Consider the following 27,507-nt stretch of genomic DNA (forward strand, 5'->3'; position numbering starts at 1 on the left):
TTTGTTTATAATAGTATATAATATAATTATTATATTATTATTAAATAATAATAAATATATACAGTCTGTGCACTACAAAGAAAACAGAATATAATGGTCCATAAATAAAATGTTTTTTTTTAAATGCAACAATTTCTAATAAAGTCTGATCAATCATATCCAATTGAGATTGACCGAAAGGGGACCGTATACAGACTGTATATATTATATACAGTCTGTTCTTATATACTATATAAGAGCAATACTCTGATTACTTTTCACGCCCATTATGTCAACAATCAACGCACATGTGAGAGCTCCAGAGGATTGTACATGGGATATAAAGTGCAATGTTAAACACATGTAGTGGAATAGAGGTGTACATTAGAATGTAATAGATATAATCAAACATACTCAATAGTCCTTGAGTATATGTGATGAGTTTGGCCTTCATATACATTTGTTTTAGAGATGATAAATAACCCCAAAAACCTCAAAGATTTGATTTACATTCATTTAATAGTTTTATTTTTTATGACTTACAACATACTTTTCAAAAGGCAGGCTGTGCAGTATTTTGAGTGCTTTTTTTTGTCCAACAGTCTCATCAGTTGTTGAATCGTCCAAAGATGTCCTACACAACACTGGCTGAAATACATTATACAGTCGTTACAATCAAACCCCTCCGTAGGGAACCCTGACTGTCAGTGACTATGTGCAACCTTCATGTATACAAGTTGGGTGAGAAAAGTGAGCATTTATAAAATAAAATAAAGATTGTACATTATGAAAAGAAAGAACAGGATTTTAAATTGCAACAGAAGAATACATGAACTCAACTTTGGGCTGAAACAGGTTGGATCCCCCTTCTTAAAAGTGCCATGGTGGGAACCAAAGAGTGTTCCATGATTATACAGAGCACAAAGACAGTCAAATATTCCCAAATGGCGATGGAATTCAATTCAAAAGGAATGTCATCAATCAGTCACCATTCAAGATCTCACGTGTAAGATACGACTGTTGCGATCCCCGACTGGAACGGCGATGCATAAGTGCCGCAGATATTTGTGCGACTGCAGGAAAGCATCCTTTTTAAGTCGCGGTTCAACGTTTTCACTGAAGTCGTTCAGAAGTGCGAGTCACAGTCGGAGTTTACAGAGACGCACGATAGAGCTGCATCAAGGTTGAATGAAAGTCTCACTGCGGACATCAAAAATAACGTGTACACAAATAGTTGATGCTGAATGTGTGTGCAATAAATGTAAGTAAATGCAGCAGTTGTCAAAAGGAGGGCACGAAAGGCAAAAGTGAATTATTCTGATGTGGTCGGAGTTCCCGAACTGTAAAAGTGTAAGGCTTCAGAGATCTCATCTTGGGAAGGAGAAACAAAGACAAGTGTGTGTTCTACATTCATTACTAGAATGTATTTTCTACGCCTAACATTTAAACAGTTTGTACGTTACATGGAACAAACACTGATGTTTCATTTCTATCAGACAGGACAGGGACCACAAACACAATATGTGACAGAATGCAAACATTTTTGAATGAAAAAAAAAAATCAACAAATGTCATCTTTAGAAATGTCTTTGCATCTGAATTCAGCATCTGCCTCATAACAATCGCTTAAAGAACAAGGGCCCAGAGCTACGGCCTTTAAAGGGCATGATTGTAAGGCTGTTTGTAATGACATCGAGCCTCTGAAGCATCTTTACGTTTCCCCCTTTATGATCTTGTGACTGAAGCTGAATCGCACATTTCTGCAAACTAACAATGGAGGACTGAGGCGTCGTCAGATCATAGTTTGACGGTAAAGCTAAAAAAATAAATACAGAAAATCAAAAAAACTCCGTCACCACGTGGTGCTTTAGAGCGGACAGGAAAAGTAACTGAGGTAGGCAATAAAACAATCGAATGCTTGACCACCATGTTGTCTTTGTGTAGATGAACGTACCAAAAGGAGTAAAGACAATGCAAAAGGTAAAAAGATGCGACAGGAAAAAAAAACAAAAAAAGCAACCAGGAGTCAAAGAATGATGTCAGTTGGGGTTTTTTTTTTTTACTCGGAGGATTTTTAGCATTCAAGTGTAAAGATGACCTTGCAAGGAGCCAATAATGAGATCCATGCAGGCCTGCAGTCCAGCTGCAGCGCTGGTGACGGCATGCAGTCCGCCTGTCGGAGTTTGCATAATTCAGTGATGAGTGCCGAGACCCGCCGCCCCCGAACGCCGAGTGTGCGTTCAGGGCTTTTCTTGTGGGGCCTTGAGGTGAAAGGGGGCGGAGACAAAGGGGTCGACGGCGCTCACTTCCGAGGTCCACGAGTGAAGCGGTCCGACGGGGACCGACGCCACGGCGGCTTGCCTGTTCACGTTCGACACGACTCGGTGAGCGGCGACGGGCTGCTGGGGCACGGGGCCCTCAAAGTGTCGCGAGTATTTGGCCAGAGCTTGCGGGCGGAAAGGTTGCTGGGCCACTTCTCCCAACGCGCCTTGGTCGGCTGCGGCGGCGTGAGGATACGAGTGCCGGGCTCCGAGAGCCTCCTTTCTTTTTCCGAAGGGAGCCTGAGAGAAAACGTCAAACTGCTGCGGCGCTGCGAGGGGCGCGCGTGGAAACGGGGCGTTGGAGAACACGTCGGCGGCGGCGGCTGCTTCTTCTTCTTCTTCTTGCGCACTGCGAAAGGGAGCTTTGGAGAACACGTCGGCCCCTTTGGCCGGCTCGTGGACGTGCTGGGAGTGATTCGGAGCGAAGCTGCTCGGAGGAGGTGGGTGGAGAGTAGAAGAGGGTTGCATTGGCGACGACTGGAGCGCCGCATCTTGCTCTTCTTCATCCTCAGAGTCGAGCAGCAGAGGCCTGGAGCCGCTGTCGTCTCGCCCCGCCGCGTGACCCTCGACGGCTCCCTCGTCCCGCTGCTCGTCTCTATGGGCTTCTTCCTCCTCCTCCTCCTCTTCTTCTTCATCCTCCTCCTCCTCTTCTTCTTCATCACTGGAGTGAACACATTCCTCATTTGCTTGAGAATCTCCCTGTGGAGGGTCGGCCTCCTGTCCGCCTCCGAGCACAGAGTAGCCATTACTCTGCCCGTGACCATCTGAATCAGAGACACACATATACGAGGTGAACAAAAACATCAGGAGGCATATATATGATATGACGTATCGTCAGTGGCAAGAAACATTACCACCCGAGGTCCAGCTGCTCATTAATCTACCACACTATCAAACCTCAGTCACAAACAACATACTATACGACCAATGGACCACCTGTGACCACTGAAGAATCAATAATGACCCCCAAAAGGTGAGAAACTAGCACAGGACGACAACAACACAGACACATTCTACTCGGAACAAAGTCACATCCGACAGACGGGACCGGCCCGCTCTACCACCACGACATCAAATAACCTCGTTTCCACAAATTCGTGTCAGCACAGCCGCCTCAACCTTCAAAAACAGGAGCTCGTGTTAGGGGCGGCGGCGGTTATGCTTTGAGTTAGAATTGATTGTGGCGATAGGTCTGTGGAAACGAGGACAAAGAGCGTTCACCGCAACAGGAGAGGGAGGGACAGAGGAGCAGAGAGTCTTACCTCAGCAGGGTCGACAGCAGCGGTTAACTGGCGGCTCTTGGGCAGATGTTAGTTGCAGCCATTACAAAAAAGGAGTTTTGGTTTTGTTTTAGGTCGTGGGGTTACTTCTTTCATCACTCGTCTGTTATTTTTAAAACTTGTCCACAGACCATTTTGCATATTGTACACTTGCCTCAAATGATTTAAATCAAACTGAAGAATTATCTACGGATCACTGGTCAGAGCCGACGCCTCAAACGACAACTAGCGGTGAGACTGCTCATGTGAGCGTGGAATAGCAGCCATCGGTTTATCAAATACAGCTCAAAGGCCCTGCAGTCTCTCTATGGTCAGATCTAACACAGACCAGGAGCCCGAAGCCACGCATCGAAGTTTCAAAGCAGTGACCGGTGATGTGATTTCAAAATAAATGTCTCCCAAATCTAGCAGGCGTAGAACAACTACGATATGAGGGGGTGAGAAGGAAGAGAAATAGAAAGGAAGCTTTGAAAACACTGGAATAGTCCTTTAAATCTCAGACAAAGGTGAACCAATAGAACTGAGACATCGGAGCAGAAACGGCCTTCGTGAGAAGCATCAGGTTAGAGTCTCTGCTCATTAAAAATATGAAAATGGGCGAATCGATCTTCTTGACTGTCAATGAAGCCGGTACAAATCAAATAATCTGACACTTAATTTACATTCACCGTCATGTGTTTTATTCATCGTTTCTCATTCTGAACCTTAATTCATAAAAATAGAAGTCCACACTCCACAACAGTCCAGCTTTGACATACGGACACCTGCCAAACCATGTCAAACATTTTGATAAAATCAAAGTACCGTCTACACCCGGCACCACATCGACCCAACCGGCACAACGAGTACATCGGCTTCACACGGCAACACAAGTCAAAGTCTACGGCGAAGGCGAGAACTCCACAGGGCGCAGCACTGTGGTGTCTGATGAGAACATGAAGCGTTTTTGGAGGATTTGCATAGATTAGCCACAAAAATGCAAATTACTTAACGGAAAAACATTCAATGGAAAAAAGAAAACAAAAAGTCTTAGTTGTGATTACCCATGCAAACTCTAACAGCATTGTTGATGACAATGACTAAACTTTACACTATGTAATACCGGGGAAGGAGGAGGAGGAGAAAACTATGTATGACCCAAACCTCAAGCATACTGGGAGACATGTTTTGTTTCTATGTACATATCTACGGTGATATGGGCCCTTAAAGACTTATGACGCTGCGACGGACCTTGCTTGGCGAGAGAAAAGCCCAATTAAAAGATATTTCACAAAGTCAGTTTAAGATCAGATCAAATGTGATCAGATGTAAAACGACGCGTACGGCTGTTTGTTCAAAGTCACACACACGATGTTCTTATGTTCAGCCAACTAATAGAGAACGGTTATCAGAAGAGAGAAGTGCTCCAGAGATATCAGGAAGTTCATTCCGTCATTAGCTCCGTTTTGCTGTCCGTTAGATAATAATCTCTCCCAGGAATGTGCAGCGACTCACCAGCGTGATGCCCGGAACTGCTTTGAGAGGTATAAAGATTACATGAGCGCGTGTGTAGAGACGACTTCTAAAACAAAAGCACTGGCTGGAAAGGAGAGGGTCAACATCGTTGCACTCTTAAAATACAGCTTCATACACACATGTTTTTATCTATATATCCTTGTGAATTGTACATATTTCATAATGGTACTCGGTTCATACATTCATTCTAAAAGTTCCATACATAATAGTAATGTTTATTCATACCATGATAGATGAAATGCCTTTAAATATTACACACTAAAGAAATTCTACTTTCACCAGAGCTGACGAGAGAGAAACAATAACAGTGGATTTATGTACATATAAAGGGTTTGGATTGTGAATTTCTCTTCTGGCTGAAATGATCTCGACGTATGCGACAGCAGGAGATTGGATAGACAAGATAGAGAGGATGCTAATTGGGAGAGATCTTCATATGACGCTTATTCCTACTCGCCCTCACGGACCCGAGAGCAGACCGACAACCGCATAATAATACCATCGTTCTTTAGCTTTGGCGTCGCAGCAGGTCAAATCATTCGATTCCCTTTTTGTTTCCGTGTGCGTATCTTGATCAAAGATATGACGACCAGTACATTACCCTACTCCTATGTAATAACACAATGCGCACAAAGTGGTTTTAAGAAGGGTTGCCAAAAGAAGAAGCATCCTCCGAATCATCAGCCATATTAACACTATCGACTATTTATAGGTGTAGTTAGAAGGGATGATACCCTGATTAACATCCAGAAAGAGACGGCAGGATCCAGGTAGGATGCAGCTGCAGTTGCGATTACATGGACTAAAGGTAACTTAGGTAAACAGTTGTTAATTGATGATCTATATTTGAATTCCAGCACAGACGGTTTGAAACGAGTCTTCTTCAACAGTCGATCACAACAGAGACATCTGTAAAGGTTTTCTCTTCATCGGTTTCCTGACCGGTTCAATCAATGCACATAGCTCTCAGGAATTCACTCTGGGCGCATCTTTGATCGGTCAATAATTTAGTTCAATGCGTCGCATCACCCTGGAGGTCGACGGCATTTCTGACTCCCTCTTCGGTCAGACCGCTGAGACGAGAGAGCGTGCCTGAAGGGGACTCGTTTAAATGAACAAGTACACAAAGTGAACACGATGCAGCTGTGATCGAGCGGTTTGGCGTGCGCGCGTGATGAAAGTCGATCGCCGTGGCGACGTGCACTCAATGAGGGAAATGAATGCGAGTGTGAGGAAAGCATGAAGAGGACCGTGGTGTAGCTGGGACAGAGGCAGTCGATATGCTCAGGCGTTAATGTTTTTAGTTGGTTTTTTTTACCAGTGTGAGAATGTCAACGGCCAGCAGAGATATATGAAGCGTTGAGGCCAAGGAGGCACAAACAAAGACAAGTTCTACTCAACCAATCTATGCCGACTCCTCCGTTTTAATTAACGAGGTGCTACATTAAGTGCCTCGGCTTCCCCAACTCTATCCCCCACCTCCCCCAGATCCCTTTGTTAGGATTGCACACTGCCCCTTTGACCTCTCCCACCCCCTCTAGAGGTCGATGAGCTGATCCACCAGCAGAAGGGATCGGGCCAAGTTGGGGATGCTGGACTCTGAACTGCCACTGTTGCTGCGCGAGTGACCACCTGAAACGTGCCAGAAAGAGAGAGAGAGAGAGAGAGAGACAGAAATGGACATGGAAGGAGAGCCGAGGGAGATTGTGAAAAACAAGCAAAAGAATAAGTAATATTAACAGAGATTGTATGGAGAAATTAAGAGCAAGGAGTTGATGAAGGGAACATGATGGCAGAGCAGAGAGATGCATGAACGGGGGCAGAAAGAGAAACAGGCAGAGAGTGAGCTGGGGGTCATCTTCATACAGCTGCATCATTACAGGGGGAGAGTAGGGGAATGCCAGTCTAACATGAGGAGGCTTTCAAGATAAACTACAACGAGCCAAACACCTGCACACACTGGCAGTATGACATTAGAAACAAAAGAGAGGAAGACGACTACGGTGACAGCTTGATGGGATTAAAACACCTCCATGTGACAAGCACACCCATACATGACTTCACGTCAGCAGTCACTGGAAGGAGCTAGGGAACTGAATTGGGGGCTACGGCATTCATCTTTTTGGCTCACAGCCAGGGCTTCTGCAGTTATGAGTGCTCATCTCGGGATTCTGTTAACCTTACCTTGATTTGAGTTTTTGGAGATGAGCACAGGAATAGGGTCAAACTCGTCTTCATTGACCTTCTCCCCGCACGACATGAGGAAAGCAGAGTCTGCGGTGAAGGTAGAGGAAGTGAGGGAATGATGGAGGGGGAAAATAAGTTAACTCAGCCAAAGGAAAGAGCAAAAAGAAAAGTAGTAGGCATGTAGATTAAAAATCGATGGAGCCAGGGCAGCCACAGTATACGAAAGCCGTGCATTTCAAGTGGCTTTTGTCTCGTCTACAAATGAGTCAAGGGTCTGTGAAGCTGTCATTAAATGTGCCTAATCCTATTTCCATATCGCATTTGAACAGGTCCTCCTGTTGTTGGAAGAAGCAGCCAGTAGGCTAGCTGAGGGGTGCCGCAAAGAGGTCTTACCGGAAGCTGTCTGACCAGGCAGCAGCTCCTCCAGACAGGATCCAGAGCCGGAGCCAGGATGAGCAGAGGTGGAAAGGAGAGCAGAAACAGACTGGTTTCCATGAGGAGTAAGAGATAGAAGATTGCAACCCAGCAGCGAGTCATCCCCAGTGAGAGAGTCTGAGACGGGATAAGAAAAGCCAAAAGGGACAAAAGGTCACAATACAAATAAGATTTTTAGCTGAAGGTGCAGAGGAAATTGCATTTTGTGAGAAAATCATGATCTGAAAGTATATAATCATTAAAGCAGGGTTCTTACACATTTTGTCCAATGGATTTCCAGGACTTTTAAAGGGTACCTGTAGTGAAAGCGAATATGTAGCCAGATCAAAAGATAATGTGTTTCTAAAGGTTATTCATGTACTGACGGTCCAGTATTCAATAACAATACATAGTTTAGGCTGTTCAAAGTCCTCAACTCCGACATGCGACATTGCACTGGAGCTTGAATATGTCGCGGGTGGTGTGACGTCAAATCGTTGAGAGATCGACAGCCAGCCACAGCGGATGTGTTCAGATACCAATATAAACAACGTCGAGCGCTCGCAAACAAATGCTGAGAGATTGATAATATGGACGATGAAAGATTGTCTGATTCAGCAACTGGATACTTGTTTGAACCTTTAAAAGCAGACTATCCCCATTTAGTGAATTGTGACAGCGATGATAGCGATGATTCTGATGAAGTTGATGCCGAAGGACCGCCGGTCCAGATGCTTCACCGTGCGGACCGTGCACGCAAGTCGGCGGACGTTTGGTGCAGTTGTGGGAAATGTGTGCCACAAAAAACAGACAGAGTGCATTTGTTGTAAAGAGCACGAACTTATGTCCGATGATATAGTGTCATTAGACCTCATCTGCTTCACACAAAAGAGTGAGCTTGAGAGCTACATCACGCATAAGCCAGCGCTGGAGATGTCTTTCATTGATGCAATGATCGGCCGACATGTTCGGGGGCCTGCACCCGAGGGAGAACTGTCAAATCGGTAAGTTTGCCAGTTGTTTCATGTAGGCTAATTTGCGATCACCAGAGTTGGTGTGATTATTACTAATATTCTGAATATATTCACCTTTATTCTCCCATAAGCGAGAGGCCTAACATTTGCCTGCATACTATCGCCCATGATTATGATGATCCTTTAGCATAGACTAAGAAGCCCATACTTTATATAGCGGTCTCAGTAGGCCGCGCACCATGGAGGCCGCGGTATATCGAATAAGGCCGCGTCCGCTGCCCGTGTATCGTGGCATTCGCAGTATCTCCATTGATTTTGACCATATAGATTGTGTAATTCTTTGCTACGAATGTTTCACGATAGAGGGAAAGACATTATATTTGGTACACCTTTATAGCTCAGTTTGTTTGTTATAGGCTATCCGCTGTTTTGTCACAAAGTGGCTCCGGATTGGCTGAATTCCTTTCAACGACTCAATGTCATAGTTAGCTTTGACATGAGTAAATAACTAGCAAAATGGCTGCGCCCTGAAGCGTTCACGGACTCGGAATGTTGACAAAGAAATGTAAATCCTCGGGCTATGCGTGACTTGTTGACAATAGCGGCGGGGTAAATATGATTTATTTGATGCGCCGAATGGATGTAGCACGTTGTTGTTTTGCACTACAGGTACCCTTTAACCAAATTTCCATCACCAAACTGAAATCTCTGTCTAAGCATGAAAAATGTCGAAAATGTTGCGTATTGAAAGCGTACGCCGGCTTATATTTTGAGCGTCTTTCTTGAAAAAAACATATTAATTATTTCGAACTCGGCGTCAATGAACACGTGATTATAACAAATTTCCATGACTTTTCCAAATCTTTTATGATTTTAGTTTTTTCCCATGACTTTTCCAGGCCTGGAAATGACCATTTTAAAATTCCATGACTTTTCCAGGTTTTCCATGACCGTACAAACCCTGTTAAAGTCAAAAGGAAGTTGTAAAACATAAACTTTAAAGCCTGGGGCAAGAGCAACACTTTTACACAGAGTAGTAGATACAAACCTAGACCGATAGAGGGTTTTAGGTAATACAAAAATTGGTGAAACGTTCTCGTTGAAAAGATTGCTTACCACCTTAGTAAACCACTGAAGTGAGCTGCTATTTTAAAACAGCGACCGGCCCAACTGATTTGTTGCGTCGGTGTTTTTGCCAGGACAGTGTGATCTGGCACAGCTGTGCTCGTTAATGATAAATGAGTTTGCGCTTTCTACACCTAAGTGATCGCAGTGGTAACAAAATCCTTCAGGAAACACTTTGGGGTTGAGATGATATTAACACGTAGCAAGGGGATCGTGACCACGACTGGAAACAATTAATATTCAGTGTGAATGCTGCAAAGATTTATGTTCAGCTTTGCTATTCTGTGGTCCAGGACGCTAACCTGGCATGCTGGGAGGGATGAGCTCTGGCTGGCCTGAGAGTCGCTGGGCCTGGGGGGCTTCCAAGCCAGGAATCAGTGAATCCACACACATCTCTGCCTTCACTACATGGAGACAGCAAGCGGAAAAGACAGTAGTTTTAAAGACACGGCTGGTAATGTCAAAAAATATTGAGATCGTCAAATGCCTTCTTTACTCCCTTCCCTGGCGGGTCTTTCTGATTTTGCGATCGTGTGAAATAGGAGAAGGAAGGCAAGGAAGACGCATGCGGAGCAGAATGGGGATTTTAGAGCAAGGCAGGGGACACAAACGGAGCGTGTACCATTGATGGAGCTCTCTGCAGCACTACTGAAGGGGTTGGCCAGGGCTAAGAGGCCAGGGAGCAGCAGAGAAGGTTCCGGAGACTTCAGTCCCTCAATCAGCTTCTCTGTGAGCAAGCCAGAGGGAAACGATAAAAAGAGAGGTCATGGAAAGGTGGCAAGAGAGAGAACATGGCAATGGAGGGAGGTATTTGTATACGAATGAAAAAGGGACAAATAAATGTAAAAGATATGCAACTCAAACAATGTGGCAGAATGTTATATTGACGAACTTCAATGAAGATTGTTACCATCATGTTGGCTACACGGCATTCATTGTTAGGAACAAAACATGTTAAGGAGGCAAGAAAAATATATCGGGATAGAGATGATGGCTGCATGAAGACCATCATCTCAACATTTTACGGTCATTTTCCATCTGCACGACTTGCAATCAGCTTTCTTGCAGACCAAAGACCAATGATGACATTAGGATTTGTTAGTTTATTTAGTTCTGCACACCACAGATATTAACTCAAATACCATGCAACGGAAAGAAACGTTTCCTCAACCAGTTAGAATTACGGTGCCAAAGAAAGCCATAATGCACTGTCACTGTCCACATGCCAACCCTCCCAACTCATTGATTTACGTGTATATGGATTTATCTTATTAATACAAAACGTTACTCACTCAATTAAGCTGATCTACAGTCCATGCATGAAATGACAAACTAGTGACTTTTCACTGCAGCTCGTACTTACAGTGAACTGCTATGGGGCAAAATGTGGTGGGGGTGGGGGTGGGGGTCAAGGAATGTATTGGCTCAGAAAATGGCACAGCAGATGTGACCTTTTGCCCCCTTCACTATTGGAAAGAGGCCAACACAAGTTTTTTTTTTTAACAAATCCTAACATATTTCAGTTCAAGTCAGTAAAGTCAATATGAAGCATATGTAGTGCGAGAAATGCTGAACAATGTCTTAATGTTTCCCAAGAGGCAGTCCTCTCAGATACAACTCTCTGTTCCATCAGCAAAAGTCACTGTGTTTGCTCGTGTGCATCCAGTTTAGGCTGGTTAGAGAAGATTAACCACACCCTGATCACGTCCTAGACTCAACATGTGGATCCTCTCAGTTCTAGCCTTAAACAGCAACGACACACAGGAGGTTACACAGCGAAGTCGTAGGCACCGCTTCCAAAACGGTTAATGCCTAAACTGAGGGGGACAATAAAGGGCGGGGTCATCTTTTTAACAAGACTGCAAGCTTAACTTCCTCTAGTTCTTAGAGGCAGTAGTAAGCAGGCTCCACCAGCAGTAAGGCAATCCAATTAACAAAGGAGAACTTGTCTTTTGCGTTACCAGGCAACGGCGAAAGCACAAATCTACAAATGAGATGCGATCTCGCTGTAGCGATGGTCTCTATTCATGGAGGCTGACAAGGAGCCACTGTGAGGCTGCCTGCTCGGTCAACATGACAGGACCGTGTACAAATCCAGACCCCACAACTAGCGCCCCTAAACTAACCTCGGGGGACGTGCGCTATCCAGGAAACTACTTCGGTAATTAAAATGGTGACTCATAAACTCTTGAGAATATATTTGTTCAAGAGTCTGAAGGAATCAAAAAGGCACGGCTCGTTCTGTTCCATGTTGTGACAAGAAAATTACCTGTGGTGTCAGAGCGGGGGAGGGTTTTAAGAGGGTCCGGGAGGGTCAACAACGCTGAACCTGCACTGATGGTGTCTGCAGATCTTTCAGCTTAACATTATACAGTGAGTAAAGATGGAGAAGAACACATGAGGGAATTTGAGAGCATGTACAACAGAGAAGAGAGTGGGTGCAGCTCTGGGATCGACCAGACATAAGCTCAAGTTTGTGACAACTCTATAGACATATGCCAAGACAACAACAAATAAAGAGGTTATAATCCAGCAAAATGATTGGATGGTTGGATGAGGATATCGAGAGAAAATTCCACTTGAAGACTGATTAATGACTCAATGAAAAGCCTCCTGGGAGAGGTACGCAAAGGCAAGGGACGGCAAAGACTTACCTGGAAAAGCAATGAGCCCTGGAATGAGATTTTCACTGGAACCCGTGACCTTCTCTCCCGGTGCAGCATCTGTGCACAAGCAGACAGCAACGTTGCAATTCATTTTAGATCACACAACTATCTCGCAGTGCTGCAGGTATACAGCAATGAAGTTGCACTTACTCTCAGCTAGCTTTGCAAAGTCTTTGTTAAGGAGCTCCTCTGCTGTTAGTTTGGAGAAGTTATCATCCCCAAAGGGGTTCCAGCTTGGCTGGGTGGTGGGTGCAGCGAGCGCCGATAGGGCGTCAGCCTCACCTGGATGATACACACTCTGCTGGGACGAGCAGGGGGAGCCAGATGGAGTTGTGCTGGCGGATCTGCAGTGATCAGAGGTGGAAACATAAATACGGTTAAGAATGCAGCGAAATGCGAGAGTGGACGTTAGCGCTGTGGACTCTGGCTTACTGATGTATGCAAATAAGGACGTGCGAGTAGTTATTTAAAGACTGAATTAGGCGATTCTTCTTCAGCTGGATTCTCTGGGATGTAAAAGGGTCGTTTATCCTCCTTCGGGGTTCTGTCACATGAATGGACGGTCTATTGCGCTTCTCAGCTCACTCAGTGCCACAAGAGGACAGTTCCTCCACAGATCACTGAAGGGAGTTAATTCTGCTCACTTGGACTTGTTGAGGCTCGCCTCAGCTGCGGCCGCCTGGAGAAGCTGGGTGGACTTGCTGACTGGGACCCCAAACACGGCACTGTGAGTGACATCGCTCAGTATGCGCCTGTGGCCGCTTTTCGGGGCCATCTTTGGCGACGAGGGGGGTGTCAAGGAGCCGACTCTGTGAATCACTCGACCAGCAGTCTAGGAGGAGGGAGAAAAAGATACAGAGGCAGAAATTAGCTGAAAATGTCATGTCAAATGTCAATTGAGTGCATGAAAGAAAACAATCAAAACAGATCCCCAAACGTTAAAAAACCAAGATATGAAAATCTTAAAAACGATCAGTTAGAAATTCCACGAAAATCACAACAACAAAATAAAATCCGTTATGGGAAAAGGGAAAGTATTCCGAGAAGAGAGATTGTACAGAAGCAGATGCACCCGAAAAATATAGTTTACAGGAATACATAGAGTAGGGTCAATAACACATGAAAAACACAATTATGATAGTTGAAAGAAGCCGTTCGGAAAGCAGCACTAAATGATTTGGTCATCATGCAAATTCTACTGCAGCAATGACACCTTTCTAAGATGTCATTAAAGGGAGCATTTCTATCGACATGCCCTTCACGCGGTCATATTAAATATATTCTGTGAGACCATTCTGGCCTCGATGGAGGAAAAGTACAAATTTGGATGTGATTGGTTAGAAACATGCTGGGAATCAAGTCCCAAACCCAGAAGAGCAGCAGACAGAAGCCGGAGGAGGATGTTACCACAACCTCTGGGTCAGCTGCAGGGCTGACTGCAGACTCAGGGATGGAGGTGAGATGAGAAGCTGCCGTTTCATGGACAGGTGCTACATGCTGCTGGTGTTGCAGGGCAATAACTGGAGGGACAATTGTATGTTTGGACTGCAGCACCGTACACGCCTGAGACGCTTTTTGTAGTTGTTGCTGATGCTGGAAGAGGCTCTGTTCCAGTTGATGCTACATAGGAATACCACACAGCCAAAAATGAGGTCGGCCCAGTTTATCATGACTTGCAGCTCTTTGACAAATGTAACAAAACACACTTTTCATGATTTGTTTCCTACTTGTCTGACCGTACACAATGAAGATGCAACATAAGACAGAGGTACGGAGAGGGTGAGAAGTTATTCATTCACAACATTTTGGTTCCTAACTTTAGTTTATTAAATAATATTTGAATCCCTAAAAAGCACAGAATCTAACTGCAAAATACAACAGGGATGAATAGTATTGTATGCGTGTAATATTTTTACGATACCGACACACTTTTAATAGAAGATAATAAACAAGTTGCCGGTCGGCTCAGGTGAAAAGCAGCAAGGTGTCCATTCAGGGACACTTACACTAAATGCCCTCAGCGCTGTGTTCGTATGTCTAAGATAATGAGCCCTCGCTATTTAAAAACATCAATGTGTGCCTGGGGTCACATTGTGTGTTGTTGCATTGATAGTGATTTGAAGCAGGAGTGGCAGAACAAAATGTGTCTCTATTGTAGTGAATCACAGCCAAGCCAAGTGAGCTCTCTTTCGCAAATGGACCCATACACACGTCAACATACAGGCCTTTTCGACTGGGACAACTTGTTTATGAAGAGGAAGGACTCGTGTACTCTACCTGTATATAATGTGCAAAAAGGACATCTCAAAAACCTCTCATTCACATTTTAAAACCTGAAGAACAGTACATCTGTGTCATTGCCACACACGTTCCCTCAGGATCCCTGTGGGAAGTTCAAACACAATCCCTGTGGCGAAGAAGTATTTCCGATCTTGTTGTGCCAGGATGCCTACCTGCTGGTTGCTCTGTGGGCTTAAGTAGGCCGAGGCTTGCTGCTGCTGCTGCTGCTTCGTGACGAGCTGCTGATGCTGTGTTGTGGCCTGTGGCTGCATGCTGGCTGTCTGAGCTGGATGCGCTGCAGCAGGAGCCTGTTGAGCAGCTTGGAAAGCAGCTGCCGCTGGGACACTGATGCCGACACCTGGACAGGAGAAACACAAGAAGAATGAGGTGAACATAGACCGAGCATTTATCATATCGGGAGTAATTTTTTTTTAATGCATCCACATTTCTGGTGACCTGTAAAATCTGTGCCAATAACAATTAAAAAGATTATTGTTTTGATTTTGAATTTGGGTGTTTGTGCAAGTATTTATGCGATAATAGGCCTTTTTAAATGTCAAAAGGACCCTACAATTAATCTTTCAATATGATTTTATGTTATTTAGTCAAGCTGATGATTTAGGCCTAATATACACTTTTATTTTAAAACAACAATAAGAGAGTACTCCACTACAGTCTAGGGCACAGGTGTCAAACACAAGGCCCGCGGGCCAAATCCGGCCCGCCGCATCATTTTATGCGGCCCCTGACGGCTTGAAAGACACGTGATCCCCTTTTCTTAAAGAAATTTAAGACAAATTTCCCGTGCTTTTATTTTGAAGGTTTCAAATTAAATGGATTTATTTTGTAATATTAGATACATTTTCTTATGTACAATATTTCTACACTCAAATAAACAACAATCAAACGCAAAGAGAGTTATTTAACAATATGTCTGAGGAGTTTATAAAGTGTGTCCGGCCCTTTAAGAGGGCGGCCATGATGCTGATGTGGCCCACGGTGAACATGAGTTTGATGCCCCTGGTCTAGGGTATCAATTTATGCATTTATTTATATTTACATTAATTTGATGCCCCCCGACTCCTCCCTTTCCAACACATGATATATTTGAAAACCTAAAACACTACCTCCTTTTAGTCCTTTTTGAGTTAAAACTGCATATTAAAACGGCGTGCCAGTGTATTTAATGTGACATCACGCCACCATCTATTCTGCGGGTGAGCCACAGATTGATAGCCTTGCCAAAGTGTGAATGTCAAAAGCCTCATAAAAAGACAATTGAAAGCCTTTTTATTATAGGTTACTTGAACCACTGGGATTACAAGCCCTTGACAGGCAATAGAGTCAAATTACTGAGCAGTTTATTATGCTGAGTTCAATACAAGATGTCATTTGAGTACAGGATAACTCTCTCCATAAACGCAGGCCGCTATTCCCGTGGTAGAATGGTCTTAACCTTGACACACAGAGGCATCACAGAGCTCCTCATACCTATTGCCTGTGGTGCTCCAACAGCCACATTGGGTCTCTTGCGTGGAGTGAGAGCTGGCTGGATTGGAAGAATGCCTGATATCGGCTGGGGCTGAGCCTGGCCGGCCTTGGGTCGTTGGCGAGGTGCAATTGAGGTTTCCAAGGTTGGAACGGGGTCTGTGATCCTGATGGAAGGAAAGGAGAACATTGACTAGTGATGACGGAGTTTCTTACAACGATGAAAACTAAAATGCTCTGCATTTTCCCCTCACCTGGCTTTGGTTTGACTCTTTTTGGCCACTGCTTCACTGGCTCTGATGGGCTCGGGAAGTTTTGCAGGAATAGATGAATTCTACAACAGGAAGAGGGTTTGCATTATTTATTTGTTCAAGGATAATCTAACCAAAGAACTGACATTTCCTGACATCACTAACATATTAATAAACATTTTGAGTGTCACAGCTACTTTAGTATGGATTTACAGCTTCCATGAATGCACCATTATTGCCCACTTTAATAATTCTTAAAAGGGTGATGTAAGGAATTTGGCAGCATCAAAAGGCCAATTGCTGAGGTACTTTGTAAATTTATTAGAAAATGGCAGGATGAGTGGAGGGCAGCCAACTGGCCAAAGCTCTAAAGTTAGTTTCCCTTCAATATTATTATCTCCATAAAAAACAAAAATAATTTGGAAAAAAAGAGCTGACGAAGAAGGTTATATTCAACACTAACCCTACAGCATAATCCCATCTCAGATTCCTGTCATTCCTCTTGTCGTGGTGACTTACGTGCTCATTTGGGACTGGACAATCTCGTCGCGCCAGTTTAAAGGCAAAGTGGGATATTTGGTAGATGTCTGGTCTCTTATCTGAGTCAGGTTCCAGCATGTACCCTGAGAAATCAATGAACAAAGGATGTTTATTTTGAGTCAAACACATGAAAATACACATTCAAACGCAAAGTAATTGCACATGTATGTAAAGCACAGGCTGCAAGTAGGACAGTGTGTATATTTGACAGAACAAGGTCACTCACTGATGAGACAGTGCATGTCCTGGGAGTAGCGGGAGTTGTCTGGGATAGTGAAACTTCCATCGCAGATAGCGACTTGGCTCTCCCCAAAAGGAAGCGTGAAGTAGCACAGCTTATAGAGTAGACAACCCATGGCCTGTTAAGACAGAGAATCAACACTTGTCATGGTAGCTCTTACTGATGCACATATGTCACGATCACGGTGATCCTACAGTCCTCATAATGTGGCAGAAAGGTCGTGAACACAGTCCTTCTCACCCAAATGTCGGCCTTTGTTGTGATAATCATTCCACCATAGAGGTTGACCATCTCTGGAGCGCGGTATGATAGAGTAGTGTACCTGGTTTTAAAAAATAGACGAATGAGCTCCTGAAATGTAATGAGAGAAGGGATTGAAGGTGTAAAGGCCTCATTAAACCAACTTTTTTATTTCCTCTTCCACATCTGCAATCCCATCTGTCTGAGGGTTTTGGAAGCGGTTGGTGGCGCTTCCAAAGTCACAGAGCACGTAGTGTCCCCGGTCGTGGAGAAGAATATTTTCCACCTGTATGAGAAGATAAGACCTGTCAGAACTCATAGTGCATGAGATAAACAACATGTCACAATAAATCACGTTCAAGTAATTAGAGTGGCCATCCATTAGCTAGCCTTATGCAGAGAGTAGTATATTGGGAAATATTTAGACTTGCCTTGAGATCTCGATGGACGATTGGAGACTTGCACTGGTGGAAACAGGCGACTGCCTCGCACGTGTCGCAAAAGATCTGCAACACCTCGGCTTCAGTGAAGCCCGTCTGCAACCGCTGGTTCATTAGGTTAACCACCTGCCCACCTGCACAAAACAAATGAGTCAACCAAGACTCTATACGCTTTCAATGATGCCTTCAGAATCCTGCTCAAGCTTCCGAGATGGACGAGCACAAGTCAGATGTTTGTGAGCCGGAATGTTCCCACTTTTCGTGCTGTTTTGAGGAATTTTATGTATAAATGTAAATGTCGACTAAATGTCTCAGAGAATGTAGTTATAAAAGCCTTGGCTGACCCAGCACTGAGTGATACCAGGTATTCGTCTTGTTTCTGGAAGCAATGGAACAAATGTTAGTATGTTTTTTAATCCCGAGTGATTTTTTTTTGGCTGCAATGGCTGGACCGTGTCCTCGTATTGTATTTTATATATTGTTGTTGTATTTGCATGACATTTTGTTGTTTTATGGACCCATGAGTCTGGAATAAAGAACTTCATCACAATATTCTAATTTTCTGAGACAGTCCTGTATATACATACATGTCAGCCTATAGCAAGTTAACAGTATACCATGCAACTATAATAAAACACAAAGTCAACTGCTTCTGTAAAAGCTTGTCAATTTTTTATCTGTGAGAAATACTTTCACTTCCTTGTTAAATATATGGATATAACAATCTATTTCTACAATAAACACAAATGCTTATATGTATCAAATAAAAGTCAGCCATGCCATTTCCCAGGAAAGCTGTGAAACAGCCAGCGGACAACATCGTACAACCGCAACACCTGCTTTGATTTCGACCATGCAACAAAGTCGATCATTTAAAATTTAGAAAGAAACTTGTGCACAAGCTGCAATATTTGCCTTTGACCAGAACAGGATGCTGTGAAAAGCCGAGAGTAATGGAGCTCTGAATTCAACAAAGACAGACGTGGGACGTGGGCCAATTTACCTCGACAGAAGTCCATTAAGATTAGGACTTCCCACACATCACCAGCTCCGACTGCAGTTATGCTGGAGTCCAGAAAACCAACTATGTTTTTGTTGCCCACCAGGTCCCTCTGTGTAAACAAACAGAGAGAAAACAACAATGATAAACAATGGCGATACATTTTATATAGATTTAACAGTCCTAAAACATTTGGGTTAGTAAATAACTAAATACAGCCATAACTCTTCAGTCTGTTATTTAACAGTAGAGATGTTGATCATCTCCCAAAGGTCTGGATGTAATGATGATAACCAGTTCCTGCAATAGCCACGCCACCCAGGGTGTGGCTGCAGGAACTGGTTAGTTTCACTGACAGTAAGGACTCCATTGAGAAAGTGGACAGGCAAGCGAGATTAGATTGTAATAATTACAACCCAACCGTACGTTACCATCACTATTCCTGGGTCAAAGAGTATTTTTAGGTACATTTACTCTGCACTTTACTTTATTTTCCCCCTGTATATTTAGTAACTATTAATATTAGTATTTAGTTCAGTTTTTAGTTTCGTCTTTTATATTTATTTTTCATTGATGCTCTGATGTGCACCGCTGCTGTGATTTTTGAAATGTCCCCATTGTGGGACAAATAAAGGAATATCATATCATATATATATATCATATTTAGAGTTTCTCCTTGAAGGATATAGAACTTGAATTATTCAGGGTTACTCGCACTCAGACCAAGAGGGTCAGAAAATCAGAACAAGTATTTGAATGTCAATTTCTGATGCTGTTAATTCCACGGCAGGTTAACGGTAACAACTCATAAAACAATCCACTCTTACATGAGCATCTCCGATTAGCGTCAACAATAAAATGTAGTTCGTCATGTGTAATGTGTTTGCTACACTCTGCAGTCACTTACTGGGCTGTTTAACTTACCATTATCTGAATCTCAAGTTGGCAGACTAGTAAATCATGTTCGTTGTTGACATACATCCTTTTGAGTGCACAACGTACGCCTTGATGAGTCCGTACCAAAAAGACGATGGCAAAACCTCCTGCAAATGATTAGAGAGACAGAGAAGAAGAAGAAATGGAGTGAACACAAACACACATTTCAAAAATGCAATACCGTCAAAATAAACGGCAATATAGAATTAGTAAAAGACATCCTGTTCCATTGCTTTTTAGTGGGTTTGCAAAATGTAGGAATGTATAAATATATTGAGTGATTCACAACAGTCAGTGTCAGCTTTTCCAGTGAAACCGAGAAAAACTTTTACAGTGACTGACAGCAAGTATCTTTTCAGAGAATACAGGAAGTGAAAGAATTCATCATCCCTCCTTTGGTTGCAGAGACACCGACATATGGGGGAAACCACAAGATCATCCATCTACAGCAACTTGAACCCACAGCAACCAGACGGATGAATACAAAATATTTATGTATTTTAATGTTATTACCGTCGCATTGAAAATGCAGGTTATGTTTTGATCGCCGTGTATTTGTATGCGTGCGTGCGTGTTATTCGCATAAGTCAAAAAGTATTAAACCGAATCGCATGAAATTTGGTGGGATGATTGGTTATTATCCGGGGACCATTTGATTAGATTTTGGGATCGATCGGGTCAAAGGTCAAGGTCACGAAAAGGTCAAAATCTTCTTTCTACCATAGCACGGTCAATTTTTATCCAATTGGCATGAAACTAATGCCAAAATGTTCATAACTCAATGCCCAATCTTGTGATATGCGAAGGTATGCGCTCTACCGAGTGCCCATTCTAGTTGTATGTGTTTTTATATGAATAGACCTGCACTGCACTGAAATGTGTGACCGTGGGATGATCTATTGTCTTCACTGGCTTGTAGACATGAACCGCCCCAGCGTGCATTTAGTCTCTCTCTTCCTTTTGTGTCGACAGCACGTCGCAGCTCTCACCGCGAACACTGTGTTGACGGCAGCTGATCACAGCTTATAATCGTGCGGCGCACTGGGCTGACTCATCCAGCTCGCCTCACTAAGCTACGGGCTCCTCCGCGTGACTCGTCTTAACGGCGTTTAATTAGGACTGCGTGAGACAGTGTTAATGTGAGCCGTATCATTAAAGAAATCAATTGAGTACAAACGGCATAATAAACACAACTAGAACGGGCACTCGGTAGAGCGCATACCTTCGCATATCACAAGATTGGGCATTGAATTATGAACATTTTGGCATTAGTTGCATGCAAATTGGATAAAAATTGGCCGCGCTATGGTAAAAAGAAGATTTTTACCTTTTCGTGACCTTGACCTTTGACCCGATCGATCCCAAAATCTAATCAAATGGTCCCCGGATAATAACCAATCATCCCACCAAATTTCATGCGATTCGGTTTAATACTTTTTTAGTTATGCGAGGAACACGCATACAAATAAATAAATACACGGCGATCAAAACATAACCTTCCGCATTTTCAATGCGAAGGTAATAACACTCCTTACGATGGCATCATGTGTGTTTTAGTGTTCGGCCCTGTGGACATCGTGTTGATGGATCACCATGAACGATAACACTTTTACTCATGTCATAAGCTATAAATTCAATACTGTAAATTTCACAATGAAATGCAAAGCTGTGCGACAGAAATGATCGTGTCAGAACACGAGGCTGAGTATTTAGTGTTATTAAGACACAGCGGAGCAATGTGCTTGAGAAACAGGTTAGGGTGAGAACAATATCAAACTATTTGAGAGCATATCCTGAATCAGAATAAAGAGAAGGAAGCGCACTTCATGAGCACGTGAGACGTGAACGCGTGCGTCAGAGCTCAGATCGTTGAACCCCGCTGTCTTGTGCCGTCTAATCTCTGATGACTGTGAGAAATTAAAAGGATTAGCAGCCCTCTGAAGCAACGTGTTTAGCAGTGGTCGACAATCTAAGTCGGCCATGTGAGCGAATAATTATAGGTGCAGCTACAAATAGGCTAGCCACTGTCTCTTGGCGTGACTGACTGTCAGGATTGTTCCACTCTAGTTTGTGCATACCTGAACAAATACACCTTGAGGGCCTGCAATAAAAAAATGCAGCAAACTAATGTTCAGTCGCAATTTTTCATATCTTTGTAGAGGAATTTACCTATCATCAAGGTTAAGACGACTCCACATGTCTCCCGACTACGAGTTTACAATCATGCCTGAAAAGAAAACATATCTGGTTGATAGAAACGAGAGAAACCTGTGTCTTTAAACGTCCTTCAGGCGGCTCGTTGAGAACAAATCACACTTCTGCCCGATGCCCAAATGTCTAAAATGCAAACTGCAATAATGACACGATTCCAAATGAACCCTTCAGCCTGAAGCTACAATAGCCGTCTGACTTTTGTCTGATTATAGTGAAAAGTTTCGAAATTTCAGCTAAAAGCAACAAAGTTCCACGATGAAAACAAAGGGAGTTGACAGAGAGAGAAAGAAGACGAGTTGACACAGAAAGAAAGAAGACACAATTTCAAAATGGAGCAGCCATCTAATAGCCCAGACTACAACCAAAGCCATCTGAATAAATAGGCCTAGTGGCGCTGGGGGGAGTCGCATCCCATCAGCAGGAATGCTCCACTGCTAGAGCAAGAACAAATATGATAATGCAGAAAAACATTCCAACTAACGTGTTGTGAAAGTCATAATTCTGGGGAAAATATTAACTTTCACGGACTGTGCAATTTGCTGTTTATGAGTCCTAACAATTACCAGTCTGAATGGATGACTGCAAAGCTTTTTACAGAACTGACAAGAAAACTAACTCACACTCACGGAATAAACTAATTCCAGGAAAGGTTTTCACTAAGCGGTATGACTGTGGCTGTCTGACCCCTTCATTAAGCCAAATAGATGGAGCTAATCTATAGCAGTGATGAATTAATCAGTCTTCTTTCATCTATTATTTAGTAGCAGGCACTCTTAGCTAACAGAGCATGGCTGCAGACTCTAATTGCAAAGACCGCCGTGAGACCCGTTAGCCCCAACAAGAAGCCTGTTTAACTGTGTTCAGGTCCAACATCCAACAGAACATGCATCACCCTTTAACTCAATGATTTAGATTTACCTACATCGAAGCAACCTGCAAGAATGTGTTCCCTTAGATAAATGCATGCCCAATGAAATAAGTTATAACAATCCCACCGTGTCCCAAAGTCATGTGTGGCTGCACATCCCGGTAAACTTTCCCTCCTAAAACAACAACACCTTGTTCATCTAATGTATTGAAATCTACATTTGTGATTGGGCACTCCCTCTGTAAATATCGAGACAGATGACTCAGCATGGCATCGGTCCTTTACAACTCTGTAGAAAATCCAGTTATGAAATATTCCTCCCAGCCTCCAGGTGAAGAATGCAGTCATGCAAAGAGAAGACAACACGCCCTCTCTCGTGTTTGAATTTGCTGCTTTCCCCCCACTCCATGACGCAGAAGTAAACAAGCTCAGGCCACATGAGAAAAGGAAAGTGTTTGTGTTAACTCTACCTGGCAAGTAAATGAACACCAACAGAGCTCCCTCGGGTGGTGACAATGAGCTTAATACAGGAACTGGAGTACAGATGAAAAATAGCCTCTTGGCTAACTGGCACATTTACAGAACTGTTTTAATGTGCACTGTCCCTTATCAAATAAACCAAAGTAATTAAAGCCATGTGCCATACGCATGTCCGCTGCCGTTTATATAGTTACGGGGTACTACGTTGGCCCTCTAGCGAGGCCATAGCCCATGGAAACCAGGGCCACTTATATATGTCACCGGCTGTCCGTCCGCACGGCACCATGCAGGTCAGACGGCGGATTTCAAACGCATTTGTATTACGTGTTTAATCCCCACAACAGAGAGCTAACATTGTTCACCTTCGGCGATAATTTCCTCGACCGTCACTTGATATCGTCCGATGGTGAAGATCCGTCCGATGAAGCTGTCCTCGCCGCCGGAACCAGCGCCTCCTCCCCCGGCTCCGGCTCCGGCTCCGGGCCCAGAGCTCACCAACTCCCGGCGAGAATCAAAGAATTTCTTCATTTCCCCTCTCGGTTGCTATCCAAAGCACGGCCAAAGTCCAAAATGTACACGGATCGTAACGAGACCCGTGATCCAGCCAGTCCCCGGCCGCTCGTCGAGGCGCTGGTTTTAAGGCTGCAGACGTTTTTTAAGAGAGCGGTTAATTGAATGAACGCGGCCAGCTAGCGTCAAGCTAAATGCGAGCTAACGAGCTGCTTCTCAAAAATTCCCCCGCTCGGTCGGCACCTGCTCGGCTAACTCATGGTGGGAACAGCAGTCAGAGTCCAATGTCGTTGAGAAGAGAATACGGCAGTCAGTTCACGCGGAAGTAGCCGCTGTCCACGTTGAACCGAGAGCAGCACTTGCTTAGCAATGAGCCCGAAGAGACACTCGCTAGCCGCGAGCTCACCTAGCGAGCTAGCTCGGCAGCTAGGTGCGGTGACAGCTGTCAGGTGATAGGCTGGCAGCCAGGTGGGTCCTCCGTGTCCAATGCAGCTTATTACACATGTCCACCGACGTCATTCACCCCGAAATGTTACTGTGTTCGCCTGCTGCTCGACTCGTCTGTGTCGGGGTGAGAGTGACGGATCTCCGCCGCTGCTGTTGCGTCCAGCGGGCTGGTCCTGAATGACAGCTAACGCAGCTACAAACAGACGAGATGCTAACAGGGAGAGTCCTCGCTGCAGACTTCTCTGGATGTGATTGGTCAGACGAACATCAGACTTCCTGTCAGTTGACACAAGTCCCTCCTGATCGGGCCTCCCAAAATATATACAACTAGAACGGGCACTCGGTAGAGCGCATGCCTTCGCATATCACAAGATCGGGCATTGAATTATGAACATTGTGGCATTAGTTGCATGCCAATTGGATAAAAATGGACCGCGCTATGGTAAAAAGAAGATTTTGACCTTTTCATGACCTTGACCTTTGACCCGATCGATCCCAAAATCTAATCAAATGGTCCCCGGATAATAACCAATCATCCTACCAAATTTCATGTGATTCGGTTTAATACTTTTTGAGTTATGCATACAAATAAATAAATAAATACACGGTGATCAAATGCGAAGGTAACAAAAAGACCCTCACTCTTTAAAAGTAACAGCTTGACCAGCTCAGTGCTGCTCGGATCAGTTATTATCTCTCAGCTGACGTGAGAGCCGCAGGAATTATAAGCATAATTTAATAGTGCAATAGTTTTAGAAGCTAAGAATGTGTATTAACTCAAGATTGTTCATGCCACCTATGTGCAAAACAATCGTATTGAGTGTTTACATAACATTTATATAATGTGCTCAATATAAGCAGAAATGCAGGCACTTAAAGAAACTAGAAAATGCATTGGGATGCTGAAATATTTGAAAAGAGGAATTTAACAGCTGAAAAGTGTTGAAGCCCAAAATAATTGGACTTGAACTGCTGAACATCCTTAGTGGACATGTATACCTGGAAAGGTTGGAAGCAAAACGGCATCAATCTTAATAATCCAAGATGTTAATTACAATCGAGGAAAATATGGAAACTAAACAAATGCACTCTCACGGTAATAGTATATATAACAGGCTGCAGAGATGGTTGTCCTTCTGGAAGGTTCTCCTCTCTTCACAGAGCTCTTCAATGAACATTGGGTTCTTGGTCACCTCCCTGACAAAGGCCTGTCTCCCCCGATCGCTCCAGTTTGACTTTTTTTAACATGCTATAGCCTATATGACTGAATTTCTTGGGTTTCATTCTGTCAGCTGAGCATCTTGTGTTGTTCGTCTCAAACTGCCATCAGATGTCAGACTGGCACTGACAGTGGCACCTATACCAACATATAAGGAAAGGACAAGTGAAGATGTTATTGTACAGGATACACCAGACTTTACTGAGTGGATGTACTAGTAGATTTAAGCACAGAGCTAATGGCTTCAGAAAAAGAGAGGACTTTTACTAAAAAAAGCCGTCAATCAACATAATTTTCACTTGTTAGTTTGTTGAGAACTTCTCGTGCAGGGGTCCTTGATTCATCACTTAATATAAAAAAGTTTTTTTTTAACTTTCCGTAGCTCAACAATAATACTACCGTTATTCGTTCCGTTCTTAATAGGAGAGTTATATTTGTCTGGTTGTTTGTTATATTTATTATGATTTTTTTAAAAACTTTAACTTAAGGCTTTGCTAAATTGCTAAATAGGTCAGATTCCACCTGAGCCTTTTCTTATTCATTCCCAAATTCCTGACCACCAGTGTCACCTCAAGTGTTTGCAGCTTTTTCATGCGTGAAATGATACTTTAAAAGGATTCAACACACAATATAATTTTCGTCATAGGGATATGAAAGTGGTATCAATGGTTTCGCTTCTTTGCCTCAAGTTTCTTCTAAAGTAATTAAAAAATAGCGAGAATGAATACAAGGATTCATTTTACACTTCTACCTCAAATTCATCGCAATACCTGACCAAAAGTTGGTCCCCAAAGAATGACCTTTAAAACGCTCAAAATGCTCCTGAGCAAACTAAAGAACATGAAACTTACTTATCATTAATGACACAGCCTGACCTTTATCTTTCTTCAATTCAAGGCAGTTGTTCTGATCTAGCTGGCCTTTTTCAGCTCTTAATGACCTTTCACTATATCTCCATTGTTCTTAAGGTAAGGTCACACAGTGTATTTATTGTCCATCGTCTATTGCCTGTCACAACTGGGCGTTGCAGCTAATCTGTTAAGATGTATTAACTTTGGGATGGGGACTTTAGTAAATACCAGTGGGTCAGTCAATACATACAAACATTTGTAATCCTGTTTATACGTGAAGAATTGCAATGCAGAAAGAAGTCAGGTAGAGATGTCTTTGTATAATTAATCAAAGCAGCTGGATACCAGTTCCTGATACTTTGTCTTTGAAACAAAAACCACGCCCGATTGTAAGATTCCTCCCTCTGCTGGTGTATTTTGGCATCCACTACTATTTCAGAGTAGCTGAATATTAGACTTTGGGAATGTGTGACACAGTGCAAAACTACATTTTAAAAGAATAAGATGACTTCCTTTTCGAGTAGGACCATAGTCGGATGCAAGTTACTAGCATTAGTATTTCCTAGCTCCAGCCCTGCCTGACATAAAGGGGTCAGCAGGCAGGAAAACACGGTTAAAATCAACACAGATCATTTAGTCGTCAATCCCCCTGATACGCATGCGGGAGAAAGCCATGCAGATATCAGCGCATACAGCTGAGCCACCCTCATAACGGCTGGGCTCTCCTTGAGTAGAGATGCCGAAGATGTTTCCCAGAGCGGAGAATAAGTTGCTCTCCCTCCTGACAGCTGAAATACACGAAAGTATTAAATGCACGTCGAGTGTTTCTTCACTGGGCCGTGCTTCTCCTCACAGGTCTGTGATGAAGCCAAACACGACGCAGGAGCACATTGTGGATTCGTCTTCTGGTTGTCGTGGCAGCAGGTGTGCTGACCACGAGGTGATGGTGTTGATGGCCTGCAGGGACAAACACCCCACCTGACTGGAGCAATCAGGCTATCTGATGGCCAGCTGCGACAACAGCATATGTTGTGAGGATGG

General features: G+C 43.6%; 1 protein-coding gene across 7 annotated transcripts; it reads right to left on the bottom strand.

Moving 5' to 3' along the window:
- Nucleotides 1-479: 479 nt before the first annotated feature.
- LOC130196423 (AP2-associated protein kinase 1-like) lies at nt 480-24,585 on the bottom strand. Of its 7 annotated transcripts, none has more exons than XM_056418562.1 (22): nt 23,802-24,585; nt 19,866-19,984; nt 18,945-19,053; nt 17,933-18,075; nt 17,666-17,787; nt 17,502-17,583; nt 17,247-17,379; nt 17,000-17,103; nt 16,484-16,563; nt 16,233-16,396; nt 14,915-15,099; nt 13,875-14,081; nt 13,106-13,293; nt 12,612-12,805; nt 12,450-12,518; nt 12,065-12,154; nt 10,418-10,522; nt 10,098-10,199; nt 7,676-7,834; nt 7,280-7,369; nt 6,628-6,727; nt 2,979-3,064 (listed from the first exon to the last, which is right to left on the bottom strand). In XM_056418562.1, the coding sequence occupies exons 1-21, from the start codon at nt 23,965-23,967 to the stop codon at nt 6,633-6,635; spliced, it is 2,706 nt and encodes a 901-aa protein (XP_056274537.1). In that variant the 5' UTR covers nt 23,968-24,585; the 3' UTR covers nt 2,979-3,064; nt 6,628-6,632. The 7 variants fall into 7 exon arrangements, with proteins under 7 accessions (XP_056274531.1, XP_056274533.1, XP_056274536.1 ...); XM_056418563.1 differs by having other exon boundaries at nt 6,619-6,727; XM_056418556.1 differs by lacking the exon at nt 6,628-6,727 and having other exon boundaries at nt 480-3,064; nt 23,802-24,579.
- Between the last annotated feature and the right edge of the window lie 2,922 nt (nt 24,586-27,507).

This window comes from Pseudoliparis swirei, chromosome 7 (genome assembly GCF_029220125.1).
Source record: "Pseudoliparis swirei isolate HS2019 ecotype Mariana Trench chromosome 7, NWPU_hadal_v1, whole genome shotgun sequence".
NCBI classification, from domain to species: Eukaryota; Metazoa; Chordata; class Actinopteri; order Perciformes; family Liparidae; genus Pseudoliparis; species Pseudoliparis swirei.

Excerpts from the sequence above, each read along its gene's own strand:
- LOC130196423 (XM_056418556.1), bottom strand. The coding sequence starts at position 23,967 with ATGAAGAAATTCTTTGATTCTCGCCGGGAGTTGGTGAGCTCTGGGCCC. Across the intron at positions 19,054-19,865 it reads AACTTGAGATTCAGATAATG|AGGGACCTGGTGGGCAACAA; the intron begins GTAAGTTAAACA and ends TTGTTTACACAG. Across the intron at positions 16,397-16,483 it reads AAGAGTCAAACCAAAGCCAG|GATCACAGACCCCGTTCCAA; the intron begins GTGAGGGGAAAA and ends TCCTTCCATCAG.